The sequence below is a fragment of the Balaenoptera acutorostrata genome, chromosome 5, assembly GCF_949987535.1.
Source record: "Balaenoptera acutorostrata chromosome 5, mBalAcu1.1, whole genome shotgun sequence".
NCBI lineage: Eukaryota > Metazoa > Chordata > Mammalia > Artiodactyla > Balaenopteridae > Balaenoptera > Balaenoptera acutorostrata.
Window position 1 is genome coordinate 35,690,450 of NC_080068.1, and position 26,146 is coordinate 35,716,595.

A 26,146-nucleotide genomic window follows, 5' to 3' on the forward strand; every position below is an offset into this window, starting at 1 on the left:
TCAGCAGAGGAGTCCAGGCCACAGATACACAGGCTTGGGAAATGAATCAGTCAGACCACAGAAACCGACTCTGGCTGATTTAAGCAGAAAAGGAATTCATTGAAAAGATATTGGGCAGCGTACAGCATCTCGAGGAAGACTTAAGAACCAGGCTCAGAAAACAAGCAAGCAAGAAGGGGACTTTGCAGCGAGAACCACAGCCAGAGCGTGTCCTGGAAGGAGACTGCTGAGGACGCCCCGGCCCCTGCCGCTTCCCGTCTGTGGTGGTTACTACCCCAGAACCACCCCACCTCCTTCCTCCCTTGTGGCATCATTAGCCGCTGCCCTGCCCCGGGCCGATGAGCCTGGCCAAGTCTAGGTCGTGTGCTGGCGCCCGGCAGCAAGCTGGGCCACTAAAACTAGGGCGGTTGACCCTCGAACAACTCGGGTTTGAGCTGTGCAGGTGAACTTAAATGTGCTCTCTTTCTATCAATACGGACTACACGATCCACAGTTGATTGAACCTGTGGGCGCAGAACCGCGAGTAGGGGGTGGATCCTGAGGGCTGACTGTAAAATTAATGCAGACTTTTGACTGGGTGGGGCCGGAGCCCCTGAGCCCCAGTGTTGTTCAAGGTCACCTGTAATTGGCCCTTTCACAGCTCAGCAGGGGTGACAATGGGAAATCTGTGAATGTGGTAAGGAAGTCTTAGATGCTGGACAGCCAGAAAAATCCAGATGTCTGTATGGGAAGCATCACCCTGTTGGTGATGGGTGAGCCTAAGGGGTGAGTGTGATGGTCCAGAAAGAGTGAGAGTTGAGGAAGGGCGGAGGAAAGGGTGACCTGGGAGAGGTGAGCAGGGGGAGAGGACCTGGAGGGGAGCTGAGCAGGAGGAGCCCCAGGGGTGGGAGGAAGACTGGGCGAGACAGCCTAGAAACCAAGGGAGGGCACTTCGGGAGAGAGAAGCCCCGAGAGTAAGTCAGCGCAGCCCTCGAGGTCACAGCTTGTTATCCCTGGAGACCTCAGCAAGAGCAGTCTCGGTGAGGGAGGGGCGCGATGTGGGAGAGAAGGGGGCCGGAGGCAGCGTGGGGAGGGGCTCTGAGCCGGGTTCACGGTCCCCTTCAGCCACCGGCTGCTAAGTGGGCTGCATGGGCTTCGGCAAGTCATTTAAGCGCTCAGCGCGTCTGTGTCCCTGTGTGTGGAAGTGGGATACTAACAGCACCCACAGGGTGTATGGGGTTACACGGGGTAATCAAGCACTTGGCACAGCATCCGTGCACTGTAAGTGCTCAGTAGACGTGCTTGCGGCCATTGGTACTCTCACCGGCAGCTTGCTGCGAAGGGCAGAGAGGGCTTGGAGCGGGTGAGGAGCATCAGGGCCTCTTCTCAAGTGAAGGGGCGTGAGTTTCACATGCGTAAGTGGACAAGAAAGACGGCGCAGGTAAGGAGATGGTGAACACCCTGGGGAGGGCAGGATGGGGCTGGGAGGCCCTGGAATCAGCCCAGGACCCACGCAGAAAGGCGAGGTAGGGGTCGTCTTTGAGAGAAGGAACACCTCCTCTGTGGATGGAGAAGGGCATCAGCAACTCAGGGGACAGACTGCTGTGGAGGACTTTTGTCCTGGCCTTGGAGGGGTTGGCCATCACCGCGCCAGGTGGCTTAAAATCCCAGCTCTTTTGTCAGTGAGGCCACCTCCAACAGACCACTGTTGGTATTGCTCCAAGGACTTTCCTCGACTTTGACTTTGAAGCCCAGGGCTTCTATAGTAGAAGAAACTAGGAAAATCGTCTACTACCAAATGACTTTTTCCCCCTCTGGGAATTTAATGGGGAAGAATACGGGTTTCTGCCTCCATTTCCGCCCCCCCCCCGCCCCCGCCTCTTGGCTTGCGGCTTGTGGGGTCTTAGCTCCCCAACCAGGGATTGAACCTGCGCCCTCATCAGGGAGAGCACGGAGTCCTAACCACTGGACCTCCGGGGAGTCCCTCTGCCCCCATTTTTAAGCGGTTCTTTGCGAGTAGTTAATTTACCAGGAAGAATGACATTTCTAACTTAAGTAGACATGCCTGTGTATTTCATGTTTTTTTCCTTTCAGTAAACTTCTGGGGAGAAGTATTTTTTAAATTAAAAGTAAAGCAGGACACAACTTGTACTACCAAAATTATGATGTAGAATTTTATAACTCGTGTAGTTACAGAACTCATTTCATAAATCATGCAGCCTGGGCCGTTTGTTCTTCACCTGAAGGCCCTAGAGCTGGTACCGATGGACCCGAGGGGTACTCAGGGCAGCGTCAGTGCCATTGGTGGGGCTGTGCAGACCTTGCCCTGCGGTGGCCAGTCTGACTGTGGGCAAGATTCCTAAGGGCTGCTGCAGGCTGGGGCTTCTTATATCTGTACAGGGGTGGGTTCCAGTTCCACTGCATAAGGGAGAAGTACTGAATTCCTCCAAGGTCCCTGGGAATAGCAGCTGAGTCCTAGAAGTCCCTGTTTCCTGCTCAGGGTCCAAGGGGATTAACAATGCAGTGGCCTTGTCAGCGGCAGTGCCTTCTCAGTCTCAGGGCTGCCCTCCCGTCTGCGCTCTCCTTCGTCCCTGCTCACACCGCCCCGCCCGGCTTTGTGCTCCTCACTCTGCATCTGGCTGGAGCCACCAGATGCTCAGAGGGTGTTCTCCAAAGTGACCTGTGCTTCCTCAAGCTGTTAGCTTGGCTGGAGGTGCCTTGATTCAGTTTCCATGGAGGGCTGCTGTCCGTGGAGCCCCAGCCCTCGACACCTTTCCTGACTCTTTCAGTAAGTTTCTCCTCCCCCGGCTCTTTGAACTCTCTTGATCTTTTGAGTTTTGCCTGTTGGCACACAAGCCTGGCCCAGCCTCCTGGATCATGATCTTCAGGGGAGTCTCTTCTGAGCTGGCCGCCCGCCCCCCGTGCAGCTGGGCCACGCCGAATTCAGCCGAGGGCTGTGAGGCAGGGGCCCGAGCCCCTGGGCCCTGACGCTCGTTCCCAAGAGGAGGAGCATTGCGTCTGAAATGATGTGTTTTGGTTGGATAACATTTGTGAATGGCCAGAACAGTTGGTTATAGTTAATTCATTTTTATATCTAAGTTATTGGATTGAATTTTTTTAAAGGGTGTGTCTGATATTCGCAGATCGATTTAGTTTTCCTAGGAAGGAGGACTGGGCATCTGAGCGCTTTTCTAAGGATCTTGGCATCATCCAGCCCAGCCCCCTCGATTTGCTGAAGAGGATACCAAGCCTTGTGTCACGTGGGAGCTCCTGGCTGAGACCTGAACCAAGGTCTTCTCATTTCCAGTGAAATTTCTTTCCTCTTACTAGCCACTTTTTCGAACTGTGTTTCTTTGTTTTATATACAGAGAAAAAAGATGGCCAAAGTTAAAAAAAAAGAGAGAGAAAGAAGATAAAAAAGTCAGGTAATCTTAGGCAAAGATATTCTTTCAAAAAAGCATGTGTGGAATTCCTTGTCCACATGTCCTGAAGCTGAGGGAAGGCGTGACTCTTTGCAGGAGGAGGGCATCTTTGGAATAAGTGGGCATGGGACGGGGTCCATATAACAGGAGCTCCTCGCCTCAGTTTGCTGTCACTTTTATGTCTTATTTCTGTGCCTCGTTCCTGCTATAGAAGCAGAAGGGGCTCGCTCTTATTTTTCTGTTTTAATAAAGGGCTTTTCCTTGTAATCATCTTGCAGATGGGGAAAGGGTGAAAGTTAGAAGTACGTGGCATGAATTTATAATTTAGTTTTACAAGATGCATGCCTTTATTTTATGGCAGATGTGTGGACTCCTAAGAGTACAAGAGGCCAGGTGGACTTCCACATAAAAGAATCATCCGTATTGTTAAGGGTACAGATGTGAAGAGGGTAATGCTGACTTTTGAGAGAAAAAGGAAAGGGAAGACAGTGTATCTTTTATTTCTGAAGCTCTTGAGGCTTAAGTTATTTCTTTGATGTTGTCGATTTAGAAATGAAAACTTTGGCATCTTTAAACACAGTATAATTTCCTAGCTAGCACTGATATTTGAGGACAATTGTTGATGTCCATAGTTGACTAAATTTTGGCAGTTTGCTGCTTTTTCCCCCTTCAGTCTTTAATACTCGAGGTCATATGTATGTGCGTGAGATCTCTCCAGGTCAGTACCTGTGTCTAAAATGGTTTTATCTATGGGAACTAACTTTTTAGCTCATATAGTGATGTTAAATCTCCTTGTCCAACTTGATCTAGTTTCCAGATTGTAAAGTCAAGTGAGCTGAAACTGACCAAATGAGAAAGATAAATCTGTTCTGTGACTTCTAGGAAAAAATACTGACATGGTTTTATTTCTCCATTGTGAGGTCAAAAAATAGTTTCTTTGAAGTTTCTACCATACTGCTTTAGGTTGAACCTTAAATGTCTGATTTTCACTGGGTATGAAAAACTTCCTGATTGTGGGATTTAGAAAACTCTGTTATGGTGTGAGACAGCCCAGGTTTATATTTCACTTGTTCTATTCAGAGATAATTACTACTACCCCATTTGGGACTTCTAAATCCTGAGGTCAGCTCTGACTCCACGCTCAGTTGGCCTCTCCATCTGTTCTCATTGCTTTTCCTGTTAGATGACAGTCATCCTCTTAGTAACATGATCTAATATTTATTGCACTTAACTATGTGCCAGGCGTGAAGCAAAGGCATTATTATTTCATTTTAACCTCATGATAACTATAAGGTGGATACCGTTGTCATTTTCATGTTACAGATACTAAGGCTGGGACTTTTGAGAATTTAAGTGACGTCTTTGGGTCTCAGCTCTGAAGCCCTGCCCCTCTCCTGGCAGGTGAGACTGCCTTGGTTCCTTGGGTAGTTCATGTGAACTTGGATGGACTTGAACTCCGTGCAGGGTTCAGGTTTCTGACCTGGATAGACAGATCTACGTTGGAATTTTGGCTGTGCCTCTTAGTAACTATGTGATCTTGGGTGAATTACTTAAATCCTCCAAAACCTCGTCTTCATTCAGAAGTTGTGTGTGAAATCTGATGTTAAATCCACTTTCAATACCCAAGGCAGGAAGAAGACTATCATTAGTTATTTTACTTTTTACTAATACAGTGGCCTGACTTTTCTAAGATCATTCTTGGCATGTGAAGTTGCCTGTTTGCTTTTCCTTCTGGAATGCTGAGCCCTGACCAGCTTGGTCTGGAGTGGGGGTGACTGCGGTGCGTCTGATGTTGGCAACTCTTTTTTTTTTTTTTTAATGAGGATCTTGAATCAGATGCGTATGTTTGATTGATTGATTGATTGATTTTGGCTGTGTTGCGTCTTCGTTTCTGTGCGAGGGCTTTCTCCAGTTGTGGCAAGCGGGGGCCACTCTTCATCGCGATGCGCGGGCCTCTCTCGTTGCGGAGCACAGGCTCCAAACGCGCAGGCTCAGCAGTTGTGGCTCACGGGCCCAGCCGCTCCGCGGCATGTGGGATCTTCCCAGGCCAGGGCTCGAACCCGTGTCCCCTGCATTAGCAGGCAGACTCTCAACCACTGCGCCACCAGGGAAGCCCGGCAACTCTTTATGTCGCCTCCTGTGCCTCTTTAAAACATTTCTGGAGGCAACTGGGTGTGTGTTTGTGGCCTTTTTTGCAAGCAAGTCATGGAGGTAGTACTGGTCTTTTGGGGCTTGAGAGAGCCCAGTAAATAGCATACCTCTCACCTGCCCGAGCTGGACACGAGGGAGGAGGTTGGCAGATGGAGACTGAGGTCACCTTTATTATTAATACAGTTGATGCTGAGGTAGAATAAAGGAGATACAGATAAGAGATAACAGAGAAAGGATTCTTAGGAGAGGGCATGGAGGAAGGGAAGCTTACACAGAGGCAGAAAAGTGGAGAGAGGAAGAAGAGATTGCAGCGAGGATTCTTCCTATGAGATGAGGATTTTGGAAGGGGTTCTCTGTATTGTTTGCACCTTCAAGAAAAATGGGAGAGGGGCTTGCTGAAGGTCATAGTGCTTCTATGGGCCGGCAAGTTTCAAACTCAAATGTCTATTCCTGGACCAGCCTCTGGGCTGTGCTCGGTGGAGGGCTACTTTGTGGGAGGAGAACATGGAAAGATTGTATTTTGGAAAACTTACTTGAGTCTCTGAAAACAGTTACGCATGCTACATTTAGGAACTTCTCCAGTTAAGTATTTTTGGAGTACATGGCTTTTAAAATGTCCTGTGACACTAAGTGAAGTAAGACAGAGAAAGACAAATATCTTATATCGCTTATATGGGGAATCTAAAAAAAAAAATGATACAAATGAACTGATTTACAAAACGGAAACAGACTCACAGACTTAGAGAATGAATTTATGGTTACCAGGGGAGAGGGGTGGGGGAGGAGGGATAGACTGGGAGTTTGGGATTGACAAATATACACTACTATATTTAAAATAGATAACCAACAAGGACCTACTGTTTTTGTTTTTTTTTAAAAAGAATTTCTTAAAAGAAATGTCGTATGACAGTTAATACTTTCTTGATACACACACGTGTATATATTTTATATTTATATATATTTTTACATATATTTTGTATTTTATGTCTTTAAGTATGTATATATAATGTTATAGCTTATTTTTTAATGTCTTTATATGTTTTTTAGTATTTTAATTTCTGGCTTTTGGTTCTGAAGGAAAATGAAATCATAGTAATGATTAACAACTGCTGAAAATATGACCTGCCGTATGAGATTTTATTTGATTGTTAATCTTAAAAATACAGACCTGGTGATGGTTTCAACCTTTGGGAGCAACCCTGGCTATGCTCCCGATCCTTTCCCTGTTACAATTTGTCTAACGAATGTAGAGGCCAAAGCTCCCTCCCTCTGCAACCCCTTACCCTCAACCCCCATCCGTGTGTGTCTTTTCTTGATTTGGGGTTTGTGAAAATAGATATGTTTCCTGAATTCACCCAGAAATGAAGCCTATTAAAAATTAAATCTATCTCCATTTTTTTATCTGAATGCTTATAGAATCTATATATTTGATATGAAGTTATACTAACCATAATCTAAGAGTATCTTAAATTTTTGCAGCTGTAGAATTATATTAGACTTCGAATAATTCAACTTTAACATTTAAAATCTAGTTCAGACTCCTTTATAAGGGAGTAAAATTATATCTCATGAGAGCTATCGGCCTAAGTATATCCTCTTAACTCAGCATTCAAATTTTAAAAGTACAACAAAAATTAATCTGTCTTGTCTTTTCTTTTTTAGCTTCTCAGACAAGCTATTTAGTGGAAAAGCTTTACATTTTCAGCCATCAGTTCTAGATTTTGGAGTTCAGTAAGTATCTTCTCTTTATAATTTTTAATAATTTATTATTTACACTATTTGCTTTCAGGATATCTCTATATATGTATGATGTTAAATATATTTTAAATATATAGATAATATCAAGAGAGATTGATCCTAGAACTTGTTAAAAGGAACATTTTTGAGAAAAGGAGGGTGTAAGAGTTGTTTTAGCCCTTTCTTCAGTTTTTAATGAATGTACCTTATAATTTAAGTCGATAGTAAGTCCTTGTTTTTCTGAAACAAAGCAAGTTATTTTATAATGAAAAACTCTACATATTGATGGTTTCTGAATTTTTAAAATTAGATTCACTTATTCACTCAGTTTTTACTGCTCCTTATGCTTTGGGATTCAAAATTGTACATACATTAGTTACTATGATTGAGGCTTTGGAAACAAGTTAAGTGGGGAAGACAGCATGGAAGCTGTAATTCCTTGTAGTACATCTTGCTGAGAAGCATGAGATGAAGGGGATGTGATCTGAGTGTCGGCTGAGGGACTGATCTGGGAACTCAGAGAAATTAAGGAAGAGAAGGGTGAAGCTGTGCTCAGGAGGGAACTTCAGGACTCGTATTGGTTGTAATGAAGTGTTAGACTCCCTGGATGCAGAATTTTGCTGCACTGAGTAGATGTAATTTCACATTAGTAGAGTTTCTAGGTGGAAGTAAAAGAGTGTTTCAGGATTAAAAACTCTGCTTGTTTTAGCAGCCTGGACCATCACTTCAATTTTATGAAGAACTTTTTTGAGTTACAAGAAAAGTTATGTGAGTGGAATAACCATGGTGCTAGGAGAGCATCTGGGGTGAGTTAGTGGTGGTCTCCTGGTGTGCTCTCCTTTATTCATCTGGTTTCCTTCCTTCCATTTCCTTCTGATCATCAAAATATCAGAGCTGCCATGAAGAGTAATGAATTTTAAATTTAAAAGCACATTGTTGAGCTTTTTAAGGAGAGTCTGTAAAAGGAAGAAGTGATAAAAGTGTGAAGGGAGCTTGCTGATTTTACAAGATTCTAGGCGTCTACTTTTTTGTTTTTGAATTTTTATATTTTTATTCTTTGGTAAAGAATGAGGTTTTATAATCAAACCTCATTGATTTCAAATTCTGAGATCACTTTGCTTTTGTCAAAAGTATTGTAAAAAGAAATTTCAGTGTAGGACCTACTTTAAAGTGTATGTTACATATTGGTAGATATAACAAGATGGATAGTAGTAAATACACTTAGATTAGGATAACAATTCCAGTTCATGGGACACTGGCTGTCCATAGTATATTTACTCTTCAGTGATATAAAAAAATCCTACAGTCGTCAGTGCACATGATTGGATGTATGTATGTATTATCTATGTATGTTAATTAGCTCTGCACATCAATTTCTGGTTCTAATAGCTGGAAGCATGTTGAAAAGAAACGTTTAAAGTTCTTGATTTGAAAAGGTTACTGAGTTTTAGACTTGAATCACCTTTGGATAATTCAGTTTTGTTTATGTAGTAGTTTATAGTTCTTAAAGTACAATCTTGTCTCTTGTGAGTTGAGTCTTACAGCAATCCTGGAAGGATATTGGAGGTAGGTGTTGTCTAAGAGAGAGAATCATTTCCAAATATCTCTGTATTGGAGCATGTACTACAAATGCTCATATATTTGTTGCTGAGAAGTAGTGCAGTTTTCCCAAGGTCATTTTACTGGAAGTGACAGAGTAAATCTTTTGATTTCTAAGCCAGCATGTACCATGATATTTTTCTCATAATTGAGATCCAGGATATGGTTATGGGAATAAATTATTTTTGCTGAAGTTAAAAAAAATCTCAATAATAACAAAATATAGCCTAAATCAGAACACTTTTTAAAAATTAGTCATTTTACCTTGCATCTAACAAATGGTCTAATCCATAGGCATTAGATACACATTTTAACCAGAGAGTTCTCATTTCTTCACTGCCCTAGGTCAGGTTTTGCTATTGTTTATTTTGGCATTGACCTTGAGCAAACCTCATTCCTTCTCATAGTTCTGGTTTCCCTCTAGGATGCAGAATCAGGATCATGTTATTCAGTTGCCCTCTGCCTACTTCTTAGGGTTTATGTTAAGGGTTAATATTCTGCTGGTCCTGAGATTAAAAGTGCTAATCATTCATAAGAAATTTTAATCATTCTTTTGTAGTATTAAATTAATAGAGTATCTTCCAGTTGTCACTAGTGAAGGAAATTCTTATCCTCATAATACTTTTAAAAATAGAATTTAAAAAAAAATAGGATAAAAATAGTACTGTGGCGACTAGGTTTCAGCCAGCATTCTCTGTTAGGTCTGGTGAGGTTTCTGGTGGACACAGCCACTGGGCTCTGTTACATTGCAGTTTTGTGGTCTTATTTTTGAAGGTGTTTCTCGGGGAGACATTTGTATCCTTTGAAACTAAAAATCTTGTATTCCAATTATGTGAATGAAACAAAAGCTTTGAGGATAAGTATTAATAACTTTGCTGATTGATTCATATTATTCATGTAAAACCTAAAATCATGGAAGTTCTTATTTATTTAATTTAATTGAGGGAAAAGGCAGATGTGAGCCTAGTACTCCTGACACAGGGCTTTCTGAGGTGCTATGATAGTATAAAAAATTTTTAGTTGTTTTATTTAAGAACACTCTAAAAAAATCAAAGTTTTAATCACACTTATTATATTTTATTTGTAACTGGCTGTTAAGGACTTTTAAAATACATATTGGACATACTAAGCCTTCAACTAAGACTTGTGATTAAAAGTAGAAGGAAGAGCTGAAAGAAAAATTCCAAGGATTTGATGGCACTAATACAGTATTTTGGAAATCCTATTGTATATAAGAGAAACAGCATGCACTTAATTTTTCCTAAAGCACACTTTTTTTTAATATTCAACTGTGAACCCCTAGTTTTTAATATAAGAGAAATTGGAACAAAATCAGAGAAACACAAACATAATGTAGATGATTTTCTCCCCTGTATTGAGAATATAGTTTCATTTCTAGGCCATACTAAAGAGAACCGTTAATTTGGGTCTCTGCCACTGAGGGTGTTAAAACTGGAAAGATGACTTCAGTGAAATTTTTGCTGGCTCTCTATTTATCACAACACGGTTTAACTAGAGTGAATTTGATATTGGGTAGTAGCAATCAGAGTAAACGATTTGAGGGAACATTGCAGGTAGTTCCAGGCAGCTGGGCTAGAAACTGGCCCCTTTCCTCTTGCAGTTCCTTTGTCAGAGCCCACCTTGTAGATGGAGAGCCCTGCGGAAAAGATTCAACATCAAGATTTCCATTAGTTAGGGTATTTGCTGAAGAGCAGAGATTCTTAACTCTGAGGGTCATGGAAAGTTTTGAAAGTATGTATAACACTTTTGTGTGCATATTTGTGGATGGAGGAGCCAAAGCTTTCATTAGAGTTTTCGGAAAGACTCATGATTTAAATGGATAACAGCCAAAGCTAGAAAGTGCTGCAGAGCTTTCATTTTTCTCGGAAGAATGGTGTTTAACAATTAAGTTTTCTTTTATAAGACTTAATACAGTCTCTTTGCCAGTTGAAATCCATTCCCCCGAAAAGTATCTTTAAATTTATTACTCAGAAAATGAACCCTAAGAAGATTGGCTTTTTCTATGAGTACAGTTTCTTATCTAAACATATTCTCATTTGAATTACAGACCCATGTCAGACAGATACCTAGTTCTCCCTAGGTGTTTTTTTGCAAGCGTTCAATGGCCTAGATGGGTTGAATTCTTCTAATACAAAAATCAGTGGGGTGCTACTGTGGGTTGACGTGAGTGTCTTGTAAAAGAAAGGATTAAAAAATTTTTTTGACTGTTGTGGATAGAATGCTTTATTAACAATAGGATTGTTGCTTTTAACTTTGTAATAAAGATCAACAGCTTTCTGGGTTTAGAGTGTATATATGGATGGATGGATGATTTTGTTTATAACCATACAATCCCTTGCGTTTTTTCCTTGTTCCCCTCCTAGGTTCCTGGGACACCCTGCAGCAAAGATTCTCTATGCGTATAACCCTAGCGGGGAGAGCGAGGTCGTGGTGAATTCCGTGTTTACAGCTGCGGGACATTTCCACGTGCCTCCCGTTCACTGCAGGGTGAGTGTGGACGCGTCTTGGAAGCTGTGCTGTGGTGGGCTGCCAGCTTTTCTTGCTTTCTTTGCCTGTAGTTTTTTCACTTTCTGCTGCCTGTCTCCCCTTTTTCTGCTACCCAGACTCTTTCTTTCTATGTGTTTGCTTTAGCATTTATTTTTTCAGTTGTTCAGGTTCATAATTTTGGTGGCTCTTGATTATCTTTGTGGAAGAAAAATGTTTAATGAATTAAAACTAGGTAGTAATGCATGTGTATTCAATACGACTTTTTCATAGTTAAAGAACCTTAATATTACTTGTCTCATAGTGACTACCAGTGCTGAAGCATTTAGTAACTAGTACAAGTTTACAGTGGTGACCTCTTCACCTGGCGAGCGTGCTAGGATGGTTAGGACTCTTTTCTAAATACAGGCCTAAGGGGGGTGAGTTGTTCCTTATGAAGCTAATTTGCACCATAACACAGAGCTCAAAAGCATGATCTTCTAATAGTTTTAATTTAATTTAATTTTTTTAAAAATTTATTTATTTTTTTGGCTGCGTTGGGTCTTCATCGTGGCAAGCGGGCTCTTTGTCACGGTACGGGAGCTCTTCGTTGCGGTGCGCGGGCTTCCCTCTGGTTGTAGTGCGCGGGCTCAGTAGTTGTGGTGCGTCGGTTTAGTTGCCCCGTGGCATGTGGGATCTTAGTTCCCCGACCAGGGATTGAACCCGCGTCCCCTGCATTGGAAGGCGGATTCTTTACCACCGGACCATCAGGGAAGTCCCTAATAGTTTTAATTTTAGTAATTCAATTTAACTTTAATTTTTAAACTTTTAAAAGGTCTTTAACTTTTAATGAAGATCCAGGTTACTACTAGAGTTTATTTTCCTTACTCTCCCCATTTTTTTTTTTAATACTGGGACTCAGGAAGTGGAGTAAGGGGGAGCCCAGTATTTTGATCATGACAGTCTGTCCAGATAAACGCTGTCCCTGACTTTTACTAAGTAGCAACATGTCGGTACACCGGTGGTTCTCTTTACTTAAGTGGAGGTGGAAGTGTGTTAGACACAGGTCCTTGAACACATGCGGGAGGAAGAGGAGGGTAAAGGAAAGGTATGAGGCACATGGCTCCACTCAGGGTGAAAGCTGTCTTGCCCTAAGTCCACGGTGTGTTCTTTGATATTTTCTCTTAGATTGTTGGATGTTGATCTGTTTGGACATTCTCGGGGATTCATGATATGCATAAATCAAGGGTGCAAGAGTACGCAAATATCTGTTAACAGGAATTGTCAAGAAGAAAGTCTGTGAAAGACAGTTTGTCAAAGAGGGGCCATTCCAAGTGGCTAATGAGGTAGCTTTCTTTCAGGTAATTCCAGCAATGGGGAAAACGTCCTTCAGAATTATTTTCTTACCTACTGAAGAAGGAAGCATTGAAAGTTCTTTATTTATTAATACCTCCTCACATGGAGTTCTTTCTTATCATGTAAGTAGCTTTTTCTGTTGGTCATATAATTTGGCTGTTGACGTAATGAAGGAGTTTGGATGTTAAAGAAAAGCCTTTTGGAAATGTTGCCACCTAGTTTATGTCATTCAAATATAAGGCTGCTTAGTTGATGTCCAGCTCACCAGCCCTCCTCCTTCCTCTGCCTCACGGGCCAGGTGGCCATCTTTTGTGGAAAGTGCGCGGCTGGAATGCACCTTGGATCTCGAAAGGGTATCAGAACAAAACAGAGAAATCTATCGAACGGTTTTCTAGTATAAAATATAATGGGGTTTCAAAACTCACGACGCTCACCTCCAACAGTCCAGGAATAGGAAGCTTGTGAGGGCAGCCCCTGGAGGTTTTGCTTCCTCCTCTCCCGGGCTCAGGACTGTTTCTGCTGTGGGAAACTGACTGCATGCTTGGGGGCCCGTCCCCAGGGAGCTCCCTATTCTAGCAAAGCACTGGGGAGGGAGTGAGAGGAGTCTTTTTGTTGTTGTTCACAGAAATAGTCAGGAATCTTTATCTTAAGCGGTATCTGTGACATCTTTCATTTAAGTGCCAAGATCTATCACTTTTGTGGCTAATTCTTACAGGATTTCATGTAACTTGTGGTCCCATATCAGAAAAGTTGTCTATTTCTGAAGAGATTTGCTGCATTGAGGAACATTCAGCTTAAGTACAGCAACTTGTGTTGCATTTTTGTTTTTGGAGGACAAAGATAAATATAATAATTGGATTAATAGTCTTGATGGCCAAGTTGACGAACACAGATTTCCTTTGGGAAGGTATTTCAGCACTATGTCAAATGTGTTTCAAAAGTAATAGATTTTTTTTTTCCTGCAGGTATCTGGCATTGGCACTCGCAGAATCTCTGCAGAAGGGTCTGTAAAACAGCTACCAAATGCTTACTTTCTGCTTCCACAGGTCCAGAGCGTTCAGCTTTCACAAACACAGGTGATTTTAGTAGGACGTTTATTTTGAATGCTGATAAATACCAAACTTTGTAGCCTCTACATTTATGTGTCTTACACAGAGTACAGACAGACCTTTTTACCTAGTCAGAAGTGGGATTTTTTTTTTAAAAAATATTTATTTATTTATTTATTTATTTTTGGCTGTGTTGGATCTTCGTTTCTGTGCGAGGGCTTTCTCTAGTTGCGGCGAGTGGGGGCCACTCTTCATCGCAGTGCGCGGGTCTCTCACTGTCGCGGCCTCTCTTGTTGCGGAGCACAGGCTCCAGACGCGCAGGCTCAGTAGTTGTGGCTCACGGGCCCAGTTGCTCCGTGGCATGTGGGATCTTCCCAGACCAGGGCTCGAACCCGTGTCCCCTGCATTGGCAGGCAGATTCTCAACCACTGCGCCACCAGGGAAGCTCAGAAGTGGGATTTTAACATGTTCCACTTTTGGAAAAAATCCTGGTACATATGGAAAAAACGTATGTATGTAAAGTGTCAGTGGAATCCGTATACTTCTTTTTGACTGCTGTATAGTCCACGGTGTTGATATTACATAGTTTGCTTAGTCCTGTTGTTGGTCATTTGCAGTGTGTCCAGTTTTTCATTATTTTTACCATTAGGCCGTGTACATATTTTACAGGTTTCTTTATTTCTCTTTTGGACTACCTGTTTCCTTGGGGTGTATTTTGTAAAGAGGATTCTGTAGTTAAAGACTACGAACCATTTTATAGGGCTTGTTAATCTTGCCAGGGTGCTTTTCAGGGAGCCAGACCCTCCCTGGTCACTGGTAATGACATTCCTGCAAGCGTCTTTCCCTCTCCCCGCCCTCCTGCCCTGAGTCCTGCCTGGGTGTGGCTCAGGGGAAAGAAATGTTTTCAATGTCTTAGTAGGTATATAATGGAACCTTAAAATTCTTTTAATGCGTATTTCATTAATCGCTTATAGGGTTGGCCGTTTTTTCCCTTCGATTATTTATATTTCCTTGCAACTGTGGATAACTGTTGAAATTCCAAAAGCACTTGACCCAACATATTATGAAGCTTATACCACCTTACCTACCCTTTCTTTCTAATGAATAACTAAAGCCCACCGCTCGGACTTCTTGTAGGTCATGGTACCCAGGCTTTCCTTCACCATCAGTCTCACTGCGCCTCTGCTCTGGGCCAGGCATGAGTCGGCACCTCTGTCTCCATGGAGCTCTCATTCCAGTGGGGAGAGGAGCAAAATTAATTTACCTGTAATGTAATGTCTGGGTGCTTTGCCACCCAATAGGTCATTCTTAGGGATTTAACATACTATTTCCATTTTTTTATAAAATGGAATAGCCCTTCCTCAGGATTTTAAGGAAGATTTCTTTTTATTTGCAAATTTGGATTTGGTTTAAGTTCTAAAACCAGTGGGACTGTATTGAAAGGTTTTAGGCTGGAGACTGCTGTGATCTGACCTGCATTTTGTAAGGTCTTGGAAGGCCTGGTGAAAGTTTAATTTGCATGTGCTGACAGCGAGGGCTTTTCCTGTGAGCACTTTCAGCCTTATCTTGGGGCTGTCCTTCAGCAGGGGGAGGGGGGGCAACTGGGAATGGCCAGGTTTCTCTGGTGACTGAGAGCTTTGAGTGCCTGGTACCATGTTAGTGGTGATAAAAGCATTGAAACCGAGGCGGGTGTTCACATTACCTTAGTTAATGCTGTTAATTTAAGGATACGTGGAATTAAGGGCCTCAGAGGCCTTGGTGTGATGAGAGCGTGCCTGCCATCCACTCTGCCTGGCAGATCCCGTCCTTGCCGTGGTGCCCTCTGCCCTGTCCCACATCCAGGCCATCCTCATCTGGGCCACCATAGCAGCCCCTTAACGGGTCTGCCAGTGTCTGCTTTGGCCCTTTCAAGTCCTCTTCCCCAAAATGCAAGTTGGACCTCGTCAGTCACCTGCTTTCCGTGCATTCCTGTAGGATTTAGGACTTAAACGGAACCCTTCGTGTGGCTGGAAGGCCTTGTGCGGTCTGGCGCTGTCCCTCCCCCGCCTCCCTCCCTCTGCTGCTCACACTGCCTCTTCCCCTCCTGCCCCTGGACCTCTGTGCCTGCCGTTTCCCCAGACGCCCCTCCCCCAGCTTTTCTCACAGTTAACCCTCACTTCATCCTTCCTTTCTCATCCTGAGTTCTCCAAGGATCTTGCTGTCTCTCCCATTCAGTTCCAGACCTCGGTTGGCCTGCAGTACAACTGACTTCCTTCCCCCTTAGGACTTGTATCCGGTGAAATAATCCCACGCCCACATAGTGTGGTTACTTAGCCACTCTCTCTTTCACTCATGGAGTTTAAGCCCCACGAAAGCGGGGGCCACCTGACTTGGCTTTCCATATCTTCCCGGCCCAGCCCGGGGCCTGCCGTTGGAGGGGCCCATGAACTTGGGCTGAGGGGAGTTTTGGCCAGCTCCCCCTACCACGGCGGTGACTTGGCTTTTCTTGTTTCTGCTTTAGCTGGTACGAAACTCTGTTTTGTTTCTTTTTTCCTTTTTTGCATTTTTATCTATATTTAACAACTTTATCGAGATATGATTCACATACAACAAAATTCACCCACTTAAAGTGTCCCCCCACGGGTTGTTAGTATACTCACAGAGCTGTGCAGCATTCACCACTCTCTCACAGCCTAATTTTAGAACATTTTGTTTGCCTTAGTCCCTGGCAACTATTACTCTATTTTCTGTCTCTATAGATTTGTCTATTTTGGACATTTCATGTAAATGAATTGTGTGGTCTTTTGTGATTGGCTTCTTTCACTTAGCATAGTGTTTTCAAGTTTCATCCATGTTATCAGTCTTTCCTTCCTTTTTATTGCCAAATGATATATTGTATAGGCGTATACCACATTTTGTTTAAACATTTATCAATTGGTTTCATTTTTTTGATTTGTTTTAGTTTTTTTTGGCTATTATGAATAATGTCGCTGTGAACATTCATGGACAAGTTTGTGTGGACGTATGTCTTCTATTCTCTTGGGTGTATATGTAAGGGTGGAATTTTGCTGGGTCATATGGTAATTCTATGTCTCACATTTTGAGGAATTGTCAAACTGTTTTCTAAAGTGGTTGTATCATTTTACAATCTCACCAGCAATATGTGAGGGTTCCAGTTTCTCTGCAACTTTGCCAAGGCTTGTTATTTTCTCTTTTTTTGTTGTTGTTTTGTTTTTTATAGCCATCCTAGTGGGTGTGAAGTGATACCTCATGTGGTTTTTATTTGCTTTTCCTTAATCACTAATGATGTTGAGCGTCTTTTCATGTGCTTTTTGATAATTTTTATATCTTCTTTGGAGTAATGTCTATTCAGATCCTTTGCCCATTTTTTAATTGGGTTATTTGTCTTTTTATTGTTGAGATATAAGTGTTCTTTATATATTCTGGATAGTAGACTTTCATCAGGTACATGATTTGTATGTATTTTTCTCCCATTCTGTAGGTTGTCTTTTTATTTTTAATTTTGATGAAGTCCAGTTCACCTATTTTTTATTTGGTCACTTATGCTTTTAGTGTCAAATCTAACAAGGCCTAAGGTTGTAAAGATTTACTCCTGTGTTTTTTTCTAAGAGTTTTATAGTTCATCTCTTGTAGTGAGGTCTGTGACCCATTTTTACTTCACTTTAGTGTATAGTGTGAGCTCGGGATCCAAGTTCATTCTTTTCATATGCATTTCCAGTAGTCCCAGTACCATTTGTTGAAAAGACAGTTCTTTCCCCATTGGAGTGTCTCGGCCTCCTCCTTGACTGTCTCAGCTTCAGCTCTGTTCCCAATGGTAGATTCTCTCCATTTTCATTTATACTGGGATCTATGAGTTTAGTCAAGTCACTGTCTAAGGCTGCCCCTGTTGAGCATAGCTCCCCCCATCAGTCAGTCAACAGTTAGTTATTAGATATCATTTCTTGAATGTTCCAGGAAATGATAGGGCAGTGAACACAGCACAGTGTCCTGCTCTTATGACGTGACAATGTAGAATACATTACAGAGTTTGAAGGTAAAACTCAATTTTTTTGACTGATCTTTTGTTGGAACCCAGTATTGAGAGGTCTAAATATCAAAAAATATTTCTTAAAAGACAATTATTTAAATTTCTTTCATTTTTACAGTGATTTAGAAAAGGAAACTTCAAAGTCTTTTTTTCAAGGCTTACTACACCTAGAAAGAAAAACAAAAACCTACAAAATTTAGACTTAAGAAATAATTATGGCATTCCTCAGAAAAAATCCTGACTATAATATTTTTGCATTTAAACTGCACACATAAAATGCGTTCAAGTTGTGTTTTAAGTGGCTGTAAGGTTGCCGGCTGTCCTTTTCCAGAAAGGAGTATCTTTATTTTGATATTCTTTCTGTCCCGTGTTTTTCTGTAACTTTTGCCTGTGGTCCAGAACCCATAATCTGGGGTGGGTGCTGAGTTCAAGAGGTCCCTTCTCTCAACGGGGAAGGAGGGTGGGGGAAGGAGTGTTCATGACTGAATCTTCTCCATGACAGAGCTGGAAAGTGCATCTGGTAGAAAGCTAAAAAGAGTGAGAAGGTTTAGGCAGAAATGAATATGTCCTGAGTCTTTCAGATACAGGGATTGTCACCGGCCTTTGCTCACACATACTTAAAATTGCTTCCTAAGGTAGCAACTAGAAATTTATGTAATCAGAACACTTTTGCTCACTTACCCTTGCAGCTTACCACGTGATAACTCACACAGAGGGACTGTGGCAGCACTTGGTTTTGTCTCCTGAGCTGCTAAAAGATTCAATTAACTATGACAAAATCAAATTTAAATAATGCTAGTAAGAAAAAAACCATGGATTTCCTTTAGGGATACAAACTGGAGGAAAAATTAAGTACTTCCATGAGGGTCAAAAGCCAATTTCCTCCCTCTGTCTGTCTTTTTCCAAGCCTGTGCTCCTTCCACTGAGCTCACTTGTCTCTCGTTGGATCGTTAAATGAACACCTGTAAAGCCCCAGGACAGAGCCCAACCCCAGGTCACAGAGTATAACTTTACTAAAGCGCCCTGAAAAGGGCATTGTTTGATATTTCATCCTCCTTTTCTGAAAGAGCATACATTTAGGGAAAATGGTCAGATGAAATATGTCCATTTTATTTGATCTTATTTCTATGAATAGGGGGGAAAACAATGTGAACATTTATAATGTCATATAGATTGTAATTGGTTCAAGATCTCAGTTTGTTTTTTGGAATAACAAAAAAAAAAAATGTGTCCCTCTTGTGAAATAAACTAGGGTGCCCGTGAAAAAATTGTTAGGTTATCTCAGTTTTTTTGTAGTATGAGCTCATTCCAGTCCTTTTTGTGTGTGTCCACTCATATCTTACTTTTGCATTTTTCCTGCTCAGTCGAACTGGATTAAATGGCTCACTCTCTTCTGCTGAAGCCAAGAGTGTTTGTGTGATTTGTCTTCTGTCTAAATTCGTGCTGGCCGGGAGTTCTCTAGCAGGGGCTGAGTTCAGTGAGAGGAGGGTGTGCATTGCGGCCTCTCTGCTGCACATGCGTGTCTGCTCTGGGGAAGAAGGGGGCAGACATGAGGAATTAAGTTGCCTTTTCACTTAGTCCTTCTTTTTCATTTGTTTTGACGTTTATGGAGTGAGCATTCCTAGCAGACAAGACGTCACTATGACAGTGGGTTTAAGTGAGAATCTGAGGACCCTCTGCTTTTGTTGCAGTCCTGTCATCATTTGGCACCTGGATTATCCCCCAGTCAGGCTTTCTCCCCTCCGGTGCACCTGCTGCGCATGCTGGTGATGTCTTCTTAAACAAAACTATTCGTTATTTCCCTGGTCACTACACTGCTGGGTCCCTGTTGTTTGCAGGATCCAGCCCAAGCAACCTAGCTTGGCCTACAAGGTCCTTCGTCTCCTGGGTCCAGCTTCTTCTCCAGCCTCGGGGGTACCACCCTGCTCTTCTCATCTCTGGGCTCACAAACCTCCCATCACTGCCAGACCATGCCATCCCTTTGTACAGACTGTCTCCCCTTCATAAGCTTTTCCCCTGTTCTGACTCCAATTTTACTTCTAATTCTGTCCTCTGAGACCCAGTTCAGATATCACCTCCTCTCCAGGTTCCCAGGCCAGTCTCTGCTCTGGTCCCACGACGCTTGGTTCAAAGCTGCTTTAACATTTAGTGTCCCGGGCTGTCTCCCTCCGCTGCTCTTCCATGAGGCTTTCTAGGCCCGGGCCTGTTTCTTTTTCATTTTCATAATCTCAGTATCACCTTAGTGTTTGGTACATTGAGGGCAGCCCCAGAGCTTTTCATAGGTAGATGAGTCAGTGGGCACCCAAGTTAAGAGCCCCAAATAGCATATCTCCAGTCGTAATATCTAAGATTTGTCTAACTTCACCTTTTCACCACATCAACCAGATGACCTTCAACAGATTTACTACCAGGGCAGGTGGTATAATTCTTATTTTAGAAATTGTAGAATGGTCTTAGAGTTTAGGTTACTTGGTGGAGGTTGAGGACAGAGCTGGGATTGGCAGTCCCGGCTCAGTATGCTTTAAATTTTTCCCCAGGTAATGATTTTCATATTGTTGACTTTGTAATTCATGTTCCAGGAAAGATATATGCAAAAAAAATTTTCTTGGCAGCATTTTTATAATGGCAAAAACAGTAGAAACAGCCTAAAGGCTCAACAGTGGAAAAAGGATTTGATAAATTTAAGTATATCAACATAGTAGAATATTAAGTAGTTCTTGCAAGTTACAATTATGATGCTTATGTAGAAATGTCTGACAAGCGAATAGTAGATTATAAGCTAGACTGTACTCTGTGATTGTAATTGTAAAGTATATGGTGGGATGTAATATGTAAATAGAGTTGTGTTAGGCTCATGAAAAAGTAAGAAGTTTTATTTTTTAACGTTTTCTTTAGTGTTGTTTTGGATCCAAGCCATTGAGATTTGAGGAATGTTTCAGTGGTTTATTTGGGCAAAACAGAATATTTGTAATTGTCATTCTTTCAGAATCTGGCATATAGGGTCACTATAGCAATAACCTTGTCTCAGAGAGTTAAAAGAACTTAAATTATTATTATTGGAATCACTATAAAATAATATTTATTGTTAAAGGTGGAATTATAAGGCAATATGGGAAACACAGAGAGGCTTTAAATTAGAGGAAAGCCGATGACACACAGTTCCCATGAAGTAACAGTGGATCTGTGTGTCCTAACATAGTATCATAGTATTGAATTCTCTCAAAAGGAGATTGTGACGATAAAAAATTACAGTGTAATTATAAGAAAACACAGGAAACCAGAGAAGTAAAAAATTAGAAATAACCCCCAAGACCACAGTCACACTCAACATAGGTGACCAGGAAGAATATTTTGTCACCTCCTTTCTGAACTTTTCAGAGTGTCTACAGTCTCCTGTTACCTGATTGTGTAAAAGAGAGCTTATTTCTGGGGATTGTGTGTGATGTCTGATACACTTCAGACCAGGAGTTGCTACCCTTTTAAGACTGGCACAGCCTGGCTTTGGCATGCTGCTGTCAGGCCCTGTGCCTGCCTGCCCGCCCGGGACAGGTGTTGGTGAGGCCTGTGGTGCCCGCCTGCGTGGAGCCTGGTGCCGGCCAGGCTCGGGGAGCGTGCCCCACGTTGCTGTCCGGGGATTCGCCTCCTAGGTGCTGATCCCTGTCGAGTACGTGCGGTGGTCTGGAAGGGAAGCTATAAAGTCAGTGTGGGGAGGAGGACAAGGAACGTTTCCAATCACAGTTCGACAGAGGAGAAACGGAAAGGGGCAGGTTTCTGAGTAACAAATAAATTGCAGAAGTCTGAACGAGGATCTGGAGATGGAAAATAAAAACAGGGAAAGGTTAAAGGCCGCTGTGGCCGGCTGCCCTGTTTTCCTGATGTCTTACAGGATAAGTTAAATGAAATACACAGATTTTCTGGGTGAGATAGCTAAGAATTCCTACAAATCTGGGTGGGAACATAACGTATTTAATAACATTTATTTGCCTGATAAAAGTTACCTTTTTTAACATAAAAATGTTAGTCTGTCAGACTCTGGAGAGTTATTACTGTATGTTAGGAAAATATATGCCGTTACCTACCTGCCTCTGAATGCAGCTTTTGCTTAAATTTAAAATTTTTTCTTTTTTTTCATTGGAGCCTCCAGTGAGAATGATTCAGTGGAGTGGGAGTTTGGGAAGAGATAGAGGGCTGGTGAATGGGAGACAGGAAGGAAGCTTGGTGAAGCCGCAAGAGGTACCCAGGGGTGGGGCTATTCCCCTTTCCTCGGCTTCCCCCCGCCCCCCAAACCCCCCAGCCCGTGAAGTCTCCTCCCCCCATCAGCCCCGTTTGCTTCTCTCAAATCTCTGCTCTCTTGGCAGGACAGAACAGTGTTCCAGGAGAGAACAGTTTCTTGGCCCCTCCTTTTTTAAAAAAAATTATTTATTTATTTATTTATTTATGGCTGCATTGGGTCTTCATTACTGCGCACGGGCTTTCTCTAGTTGCTGCGAGCGGGGGCTACTCTTTGTTGGGGTGCATGGGGTTCTCATCACTGTGGCTTCTCTTGTTGCGGAGCATGGGCTCTAGGTGCGTGGGCTCAAGAGTTGTGGCTCATGGGCTCTAGAGCTCAGGCTCAGTAGTTGTGGTGCACGGGCTTAGTCGCTCCGCGACATGTGGGATCTTCCTGCACCAGGGCTCGAACCCGTGTCCCCTGCATTGGCAGGCAGATTCTTAACCACTGTGCCACCAGGGAAGCCCTCGGCCCCTCTTTTTAACTCAGCACTTGCTTAGTCCCTTTTTTGCCTCCTGGAGAATTGACTAGTTCCTTACTGAAAGCCCTGAGAGACCCCTGTCTTAGCAAGGATAGTATGCAAAAGCTTTTGTTTCTGTGTATGTGTTTTCCTTTACTAAGATTATAAGCTCCTTAAAGAGCAGGAATCATGTCCTAACCAGTATTTGTTTTCTTATCACCTAGCACAGAGCCTTGCCACAGAACACATAGTAAATAAATGATTGAGAATTGAATAAATGACCTTAAAAAGCAAGGAATTATAATTCTGCCAACATTCACTATGTTAGAATATTCTAGAAACTGTTGTTAGAAGACTTGAAGATGCCCAATAAATAAATAGCACCTCTCTTCCTCAGGTTCTGAACTGGTGTATATATAAGAATCAGAAGCTAGAAAACTAAATTTATATTACTGAGAAGCCACATTCTCCTGTGTCAGCTGACGTAAGAGGGTCAGGGTTGCTAACTCCCGGCCCCCAGGTAGACCGTGGTGTGGCCCATTGGAAGGGACTTTTTTTTTAGTTGAAGTATAGTTGATGTGCAACATTACATAAGTTACAGGTGTACAATATAGTGATTCACAATTTTTAAAGGTTATACTCCATTTATACTTACTATAAAATATTGGCTGTATTCCCTGTGTTGCACAATGTACCCTTGTAGCTTATTTTACACATGATAGTTTATGCCTCTTAATCCCCTGCCTCTGTCTTGCCCCTCCCCTCTTTCCTCTCCCCACTGGTAACCACTAGTTTGTTCTCTATATCTGTGAGTCTGCTTCTTTTTTTGTTTCATTTACTAGTTTGTTTTGTGTTTCAGATAAGTGAAATCATACAGTATTTGTCTTTCTCTGTCTGACTTACTTCACTTAGCGTAATACCCCCCAAGTCCATCCATATTGTTGCAAACAGCAAAATTTCATTCTTCTTCATGGCTGAGTAGTATTCCATTGTATATATATACCACATCTTCTTTATCCATATCCATTCATCTGTTGTTGGACAGTTAGGTTGCTTCCGTATTTTGACAATTGTAAATAAAACTGCTATGAACATTGGGGTGCATGTATCTTTTCAAATTAGTGTTTCTGTATTTTTCGGATATATACCCAGGAGTGGAATTGCTGGGTCATGTGGTAGTTCTATTTTTAGTTTTTTGAGAAACCTCCATACTATTTTCCACAGTGGCTGCGCCAATTTACATTCCCACCACCAGTGTACCAGGGTTCCCTTTTCTCCACATGGTCACCAGCGTTTGTTATTTGTGCTCTTTTTGAGGATAGCCATTCTGTGAGGTGTGAGGTGAAACCTCATTGTGGTTTTGACTTCCATTTCCCTGATGATTAGCATTCATCTTTTCACGTGCCTGTTGACCATCTGCATTTCCTCTTATGGAAGGGATGTTTGAATCAAGGACAAACACCCTTACCCAGGATGTAGAGAGAAGGAGAAAAGAAACCAACTCGTCCAATAGCCCCTGCCCTGTCACCCTGCCTGCAGTACAAGGTCATTGTCTGTGGCTCACTAATAGGCAACTGCCTCTACCTTGAGGGGAGAGGAAGACTTGGGGCAAAGGAACAGCAGTATCAGGAATATTTAGTGTTTAGTGTTTACTTTCCTAATACTGCTCCTCAGTTTTGGACTTTTGACCCTTTGGGCTTACCCGTTGTTAAGCCCATGGCCCTCCCTCTCTGCACGGAGGTAAGCAGACTTCCCGTGGCCGTGCTCCTGCCTTCCTGAGCCTGTTCCTTCTCCCATGGGTACCAGCCCTGCTTTTTCGATCCTCTGTGGACCGCTGGGATGCACAGTTGAGTTTTCCCCTGGAAAGCTCTGAGATGCATTATAATAATTCATCAATAATCTGCTCCAAAGCCACACTATGCCCCAGGTCTGAAGTTCATATCCTCATCTGTTTCCCATCCCAAATTCTTTTCAAGTATCCAATAAAGCTTACCAGAGCTTTGAAAGGGGATCAAATAACAGAATTAAGATATTCCAAAAAAAAAAAAAAACCAACCCAGCCTTATAAGGATGCCCCATCACAGAACTGTATAGTGAAGTGAATAAGAAAGTGAATTCTAAAACCAGGCCACCTGGTTAAAAGTCTTGGTCCTGAGTGGTCTTAGCCAGGTTACCTAACCCTTTTATGTCTCAGTTTATCTATAAAACAGATAATAGCACTACCTCATAGGAGTGCTATAGTTATTGAATAAATGAATACATGAAAAAAGCTTAGAACCTAGTATCTGGCACATAGCTAAAATGCATTTATCACTTAAAAAAGTTTTTGTATATAAACCCTCTCCTATTATGAAACTCTCAGGGAGAAATTTAAAATTCAGAGAAGCAATCCTTGGCAAGACATGAAAGTTCAAGGTTCTAGCCCCATATCAAATTATGTTGGCCTGTGAGTTAACATGCAGAGAATTTGAAGTCCTCCCTAATTCCTTTTTCTTGGTCTTAGCCAGAGAGCTTCTCCATGCCTGTGTGCAGCTGGGGTAACTCCCCCTGCCCCCTGCCCAGGGCTTCTCAGAAAGCCCCCCGCCAGGATGTGCGTGGCTTCCCCAGGGCTTCTCAGAAATTACAGTAGTTCAACACTAAGTCTCTCTTGTCTCTGCTTGTTTCAAGTGGAGCTTGAGTCTAGAATCTTTTTTTTTTTTAATAAATTTATTTATTTCATTTATTTTATTTCTGGCTGTGTTGGGTCTTCTTTGCTGCATGCGGGTTTTCTCTAGTCATGGCGAGCGAGGGCTACTCTTCGTGGTGGTGTGCGGGCTTCTCATTGTGGTGGCTTCTCTTGTTGTGGAGCATGGGCTCTAGGCACGCGGGCTTCAGTAGTTGTGGCACGCGGGCTCAGTAGTTGTGGCGCATGGGCTTAGTTGCTCCGCGGCATGTGGAATCTTCCTGGACCAGGGCTCGAACCCGTGTCCCCTGCATTGGCAGGCAGATTCTTAACCACTGTGCCACCAGGGAAGCCCGAGTCTAGAATCCTAACAAGACACACAGGAATATTAGATTATCAACCTTACATCCACCAAGTTTGGAGAACATGCCCCCCAGCCCTCAAGGTGCTAATTTTGAGCGGAATTGTTCCCAGTACTTCATCTTTGCCAAAGAGAGGGATGGAGGGCTGAAACCATCACCTTGGTTTCAGCCTCAGCTCATGCCAGTTCTGAGGCCAAGACCTGCGCCCTTAAACTCGATGGGCAGAGGTTGCCTGTCTGGAGGCGAATTTGGGGAGGAGCCACCTCCTCTCTTCGGAAGTGACACCGAGATGCTCAGATTCTCGGGTCTGTGCTCACAGTCAGAGCCTTGCGGTGGTGCAGTCCAGTCACCAGGTGTGTCTGTCCTCTCCTTTTTGCAGGGAGCCCTTGTTTCTGGCACTCCTGTGCTGAGTGGTGTCCCCGCTCTGTTAAGGGATGGAGCATCTGTGGGTGGGGACTTTGAGACCTGTCTGTGATGTGGTTTCCGTTAACTGTTACCAGGAGCTCACAGAGGCTTCTGGAACCTGCTTCTTTGGGAAGGTTTTTCCCTTTTCGTCCTGCTTGTTTCAAGTGGAGCTTGTTCGCAGCA

General features: G+C 42.8%; 1 protein-coding gene across 10 annotated transcripts in view; it reads left to right on the forward strand.

Moving 5' to 3' along the window:
• The window catches only part of TMEM131L (transmembrane 131 like), a 169,256-nt gene that overhangs the window by 65,996 nt on the left and 77,114 nt on the right, over nt 1–26,146 (forward strand). For 7 of the 10 annotated variants that reach the window (XM_057546826.1, XM_057546829.1, XM_057546830.1 and 4 more), the window contains 4 exons: nt 7,215–7,283; nt 11,273–11,396; nt 12,734–12,850; nt 13,694–13,804. In XM_057546826.1, coding sequence (XP_057402809.1) covers nt 7,215–7,283; nt 11,273–11,396; nt 12,734–12,850; nt 13,694–13,804 — 421 coding nt within the window. Of the gene's footprint in view, nt 1–7,214; nt 7,284–10,426; nt 10,641–11,272; nt 11,397–12,733; nt 12,851–13,693; nt 13,805–16,723; nt 16,779–26,146 lie in introns of those variants that run through there. The other 3 variants (XM_057546832.1, XM_057546828.1, XM_057546834.1) reach the window with 3 other exon arrangements.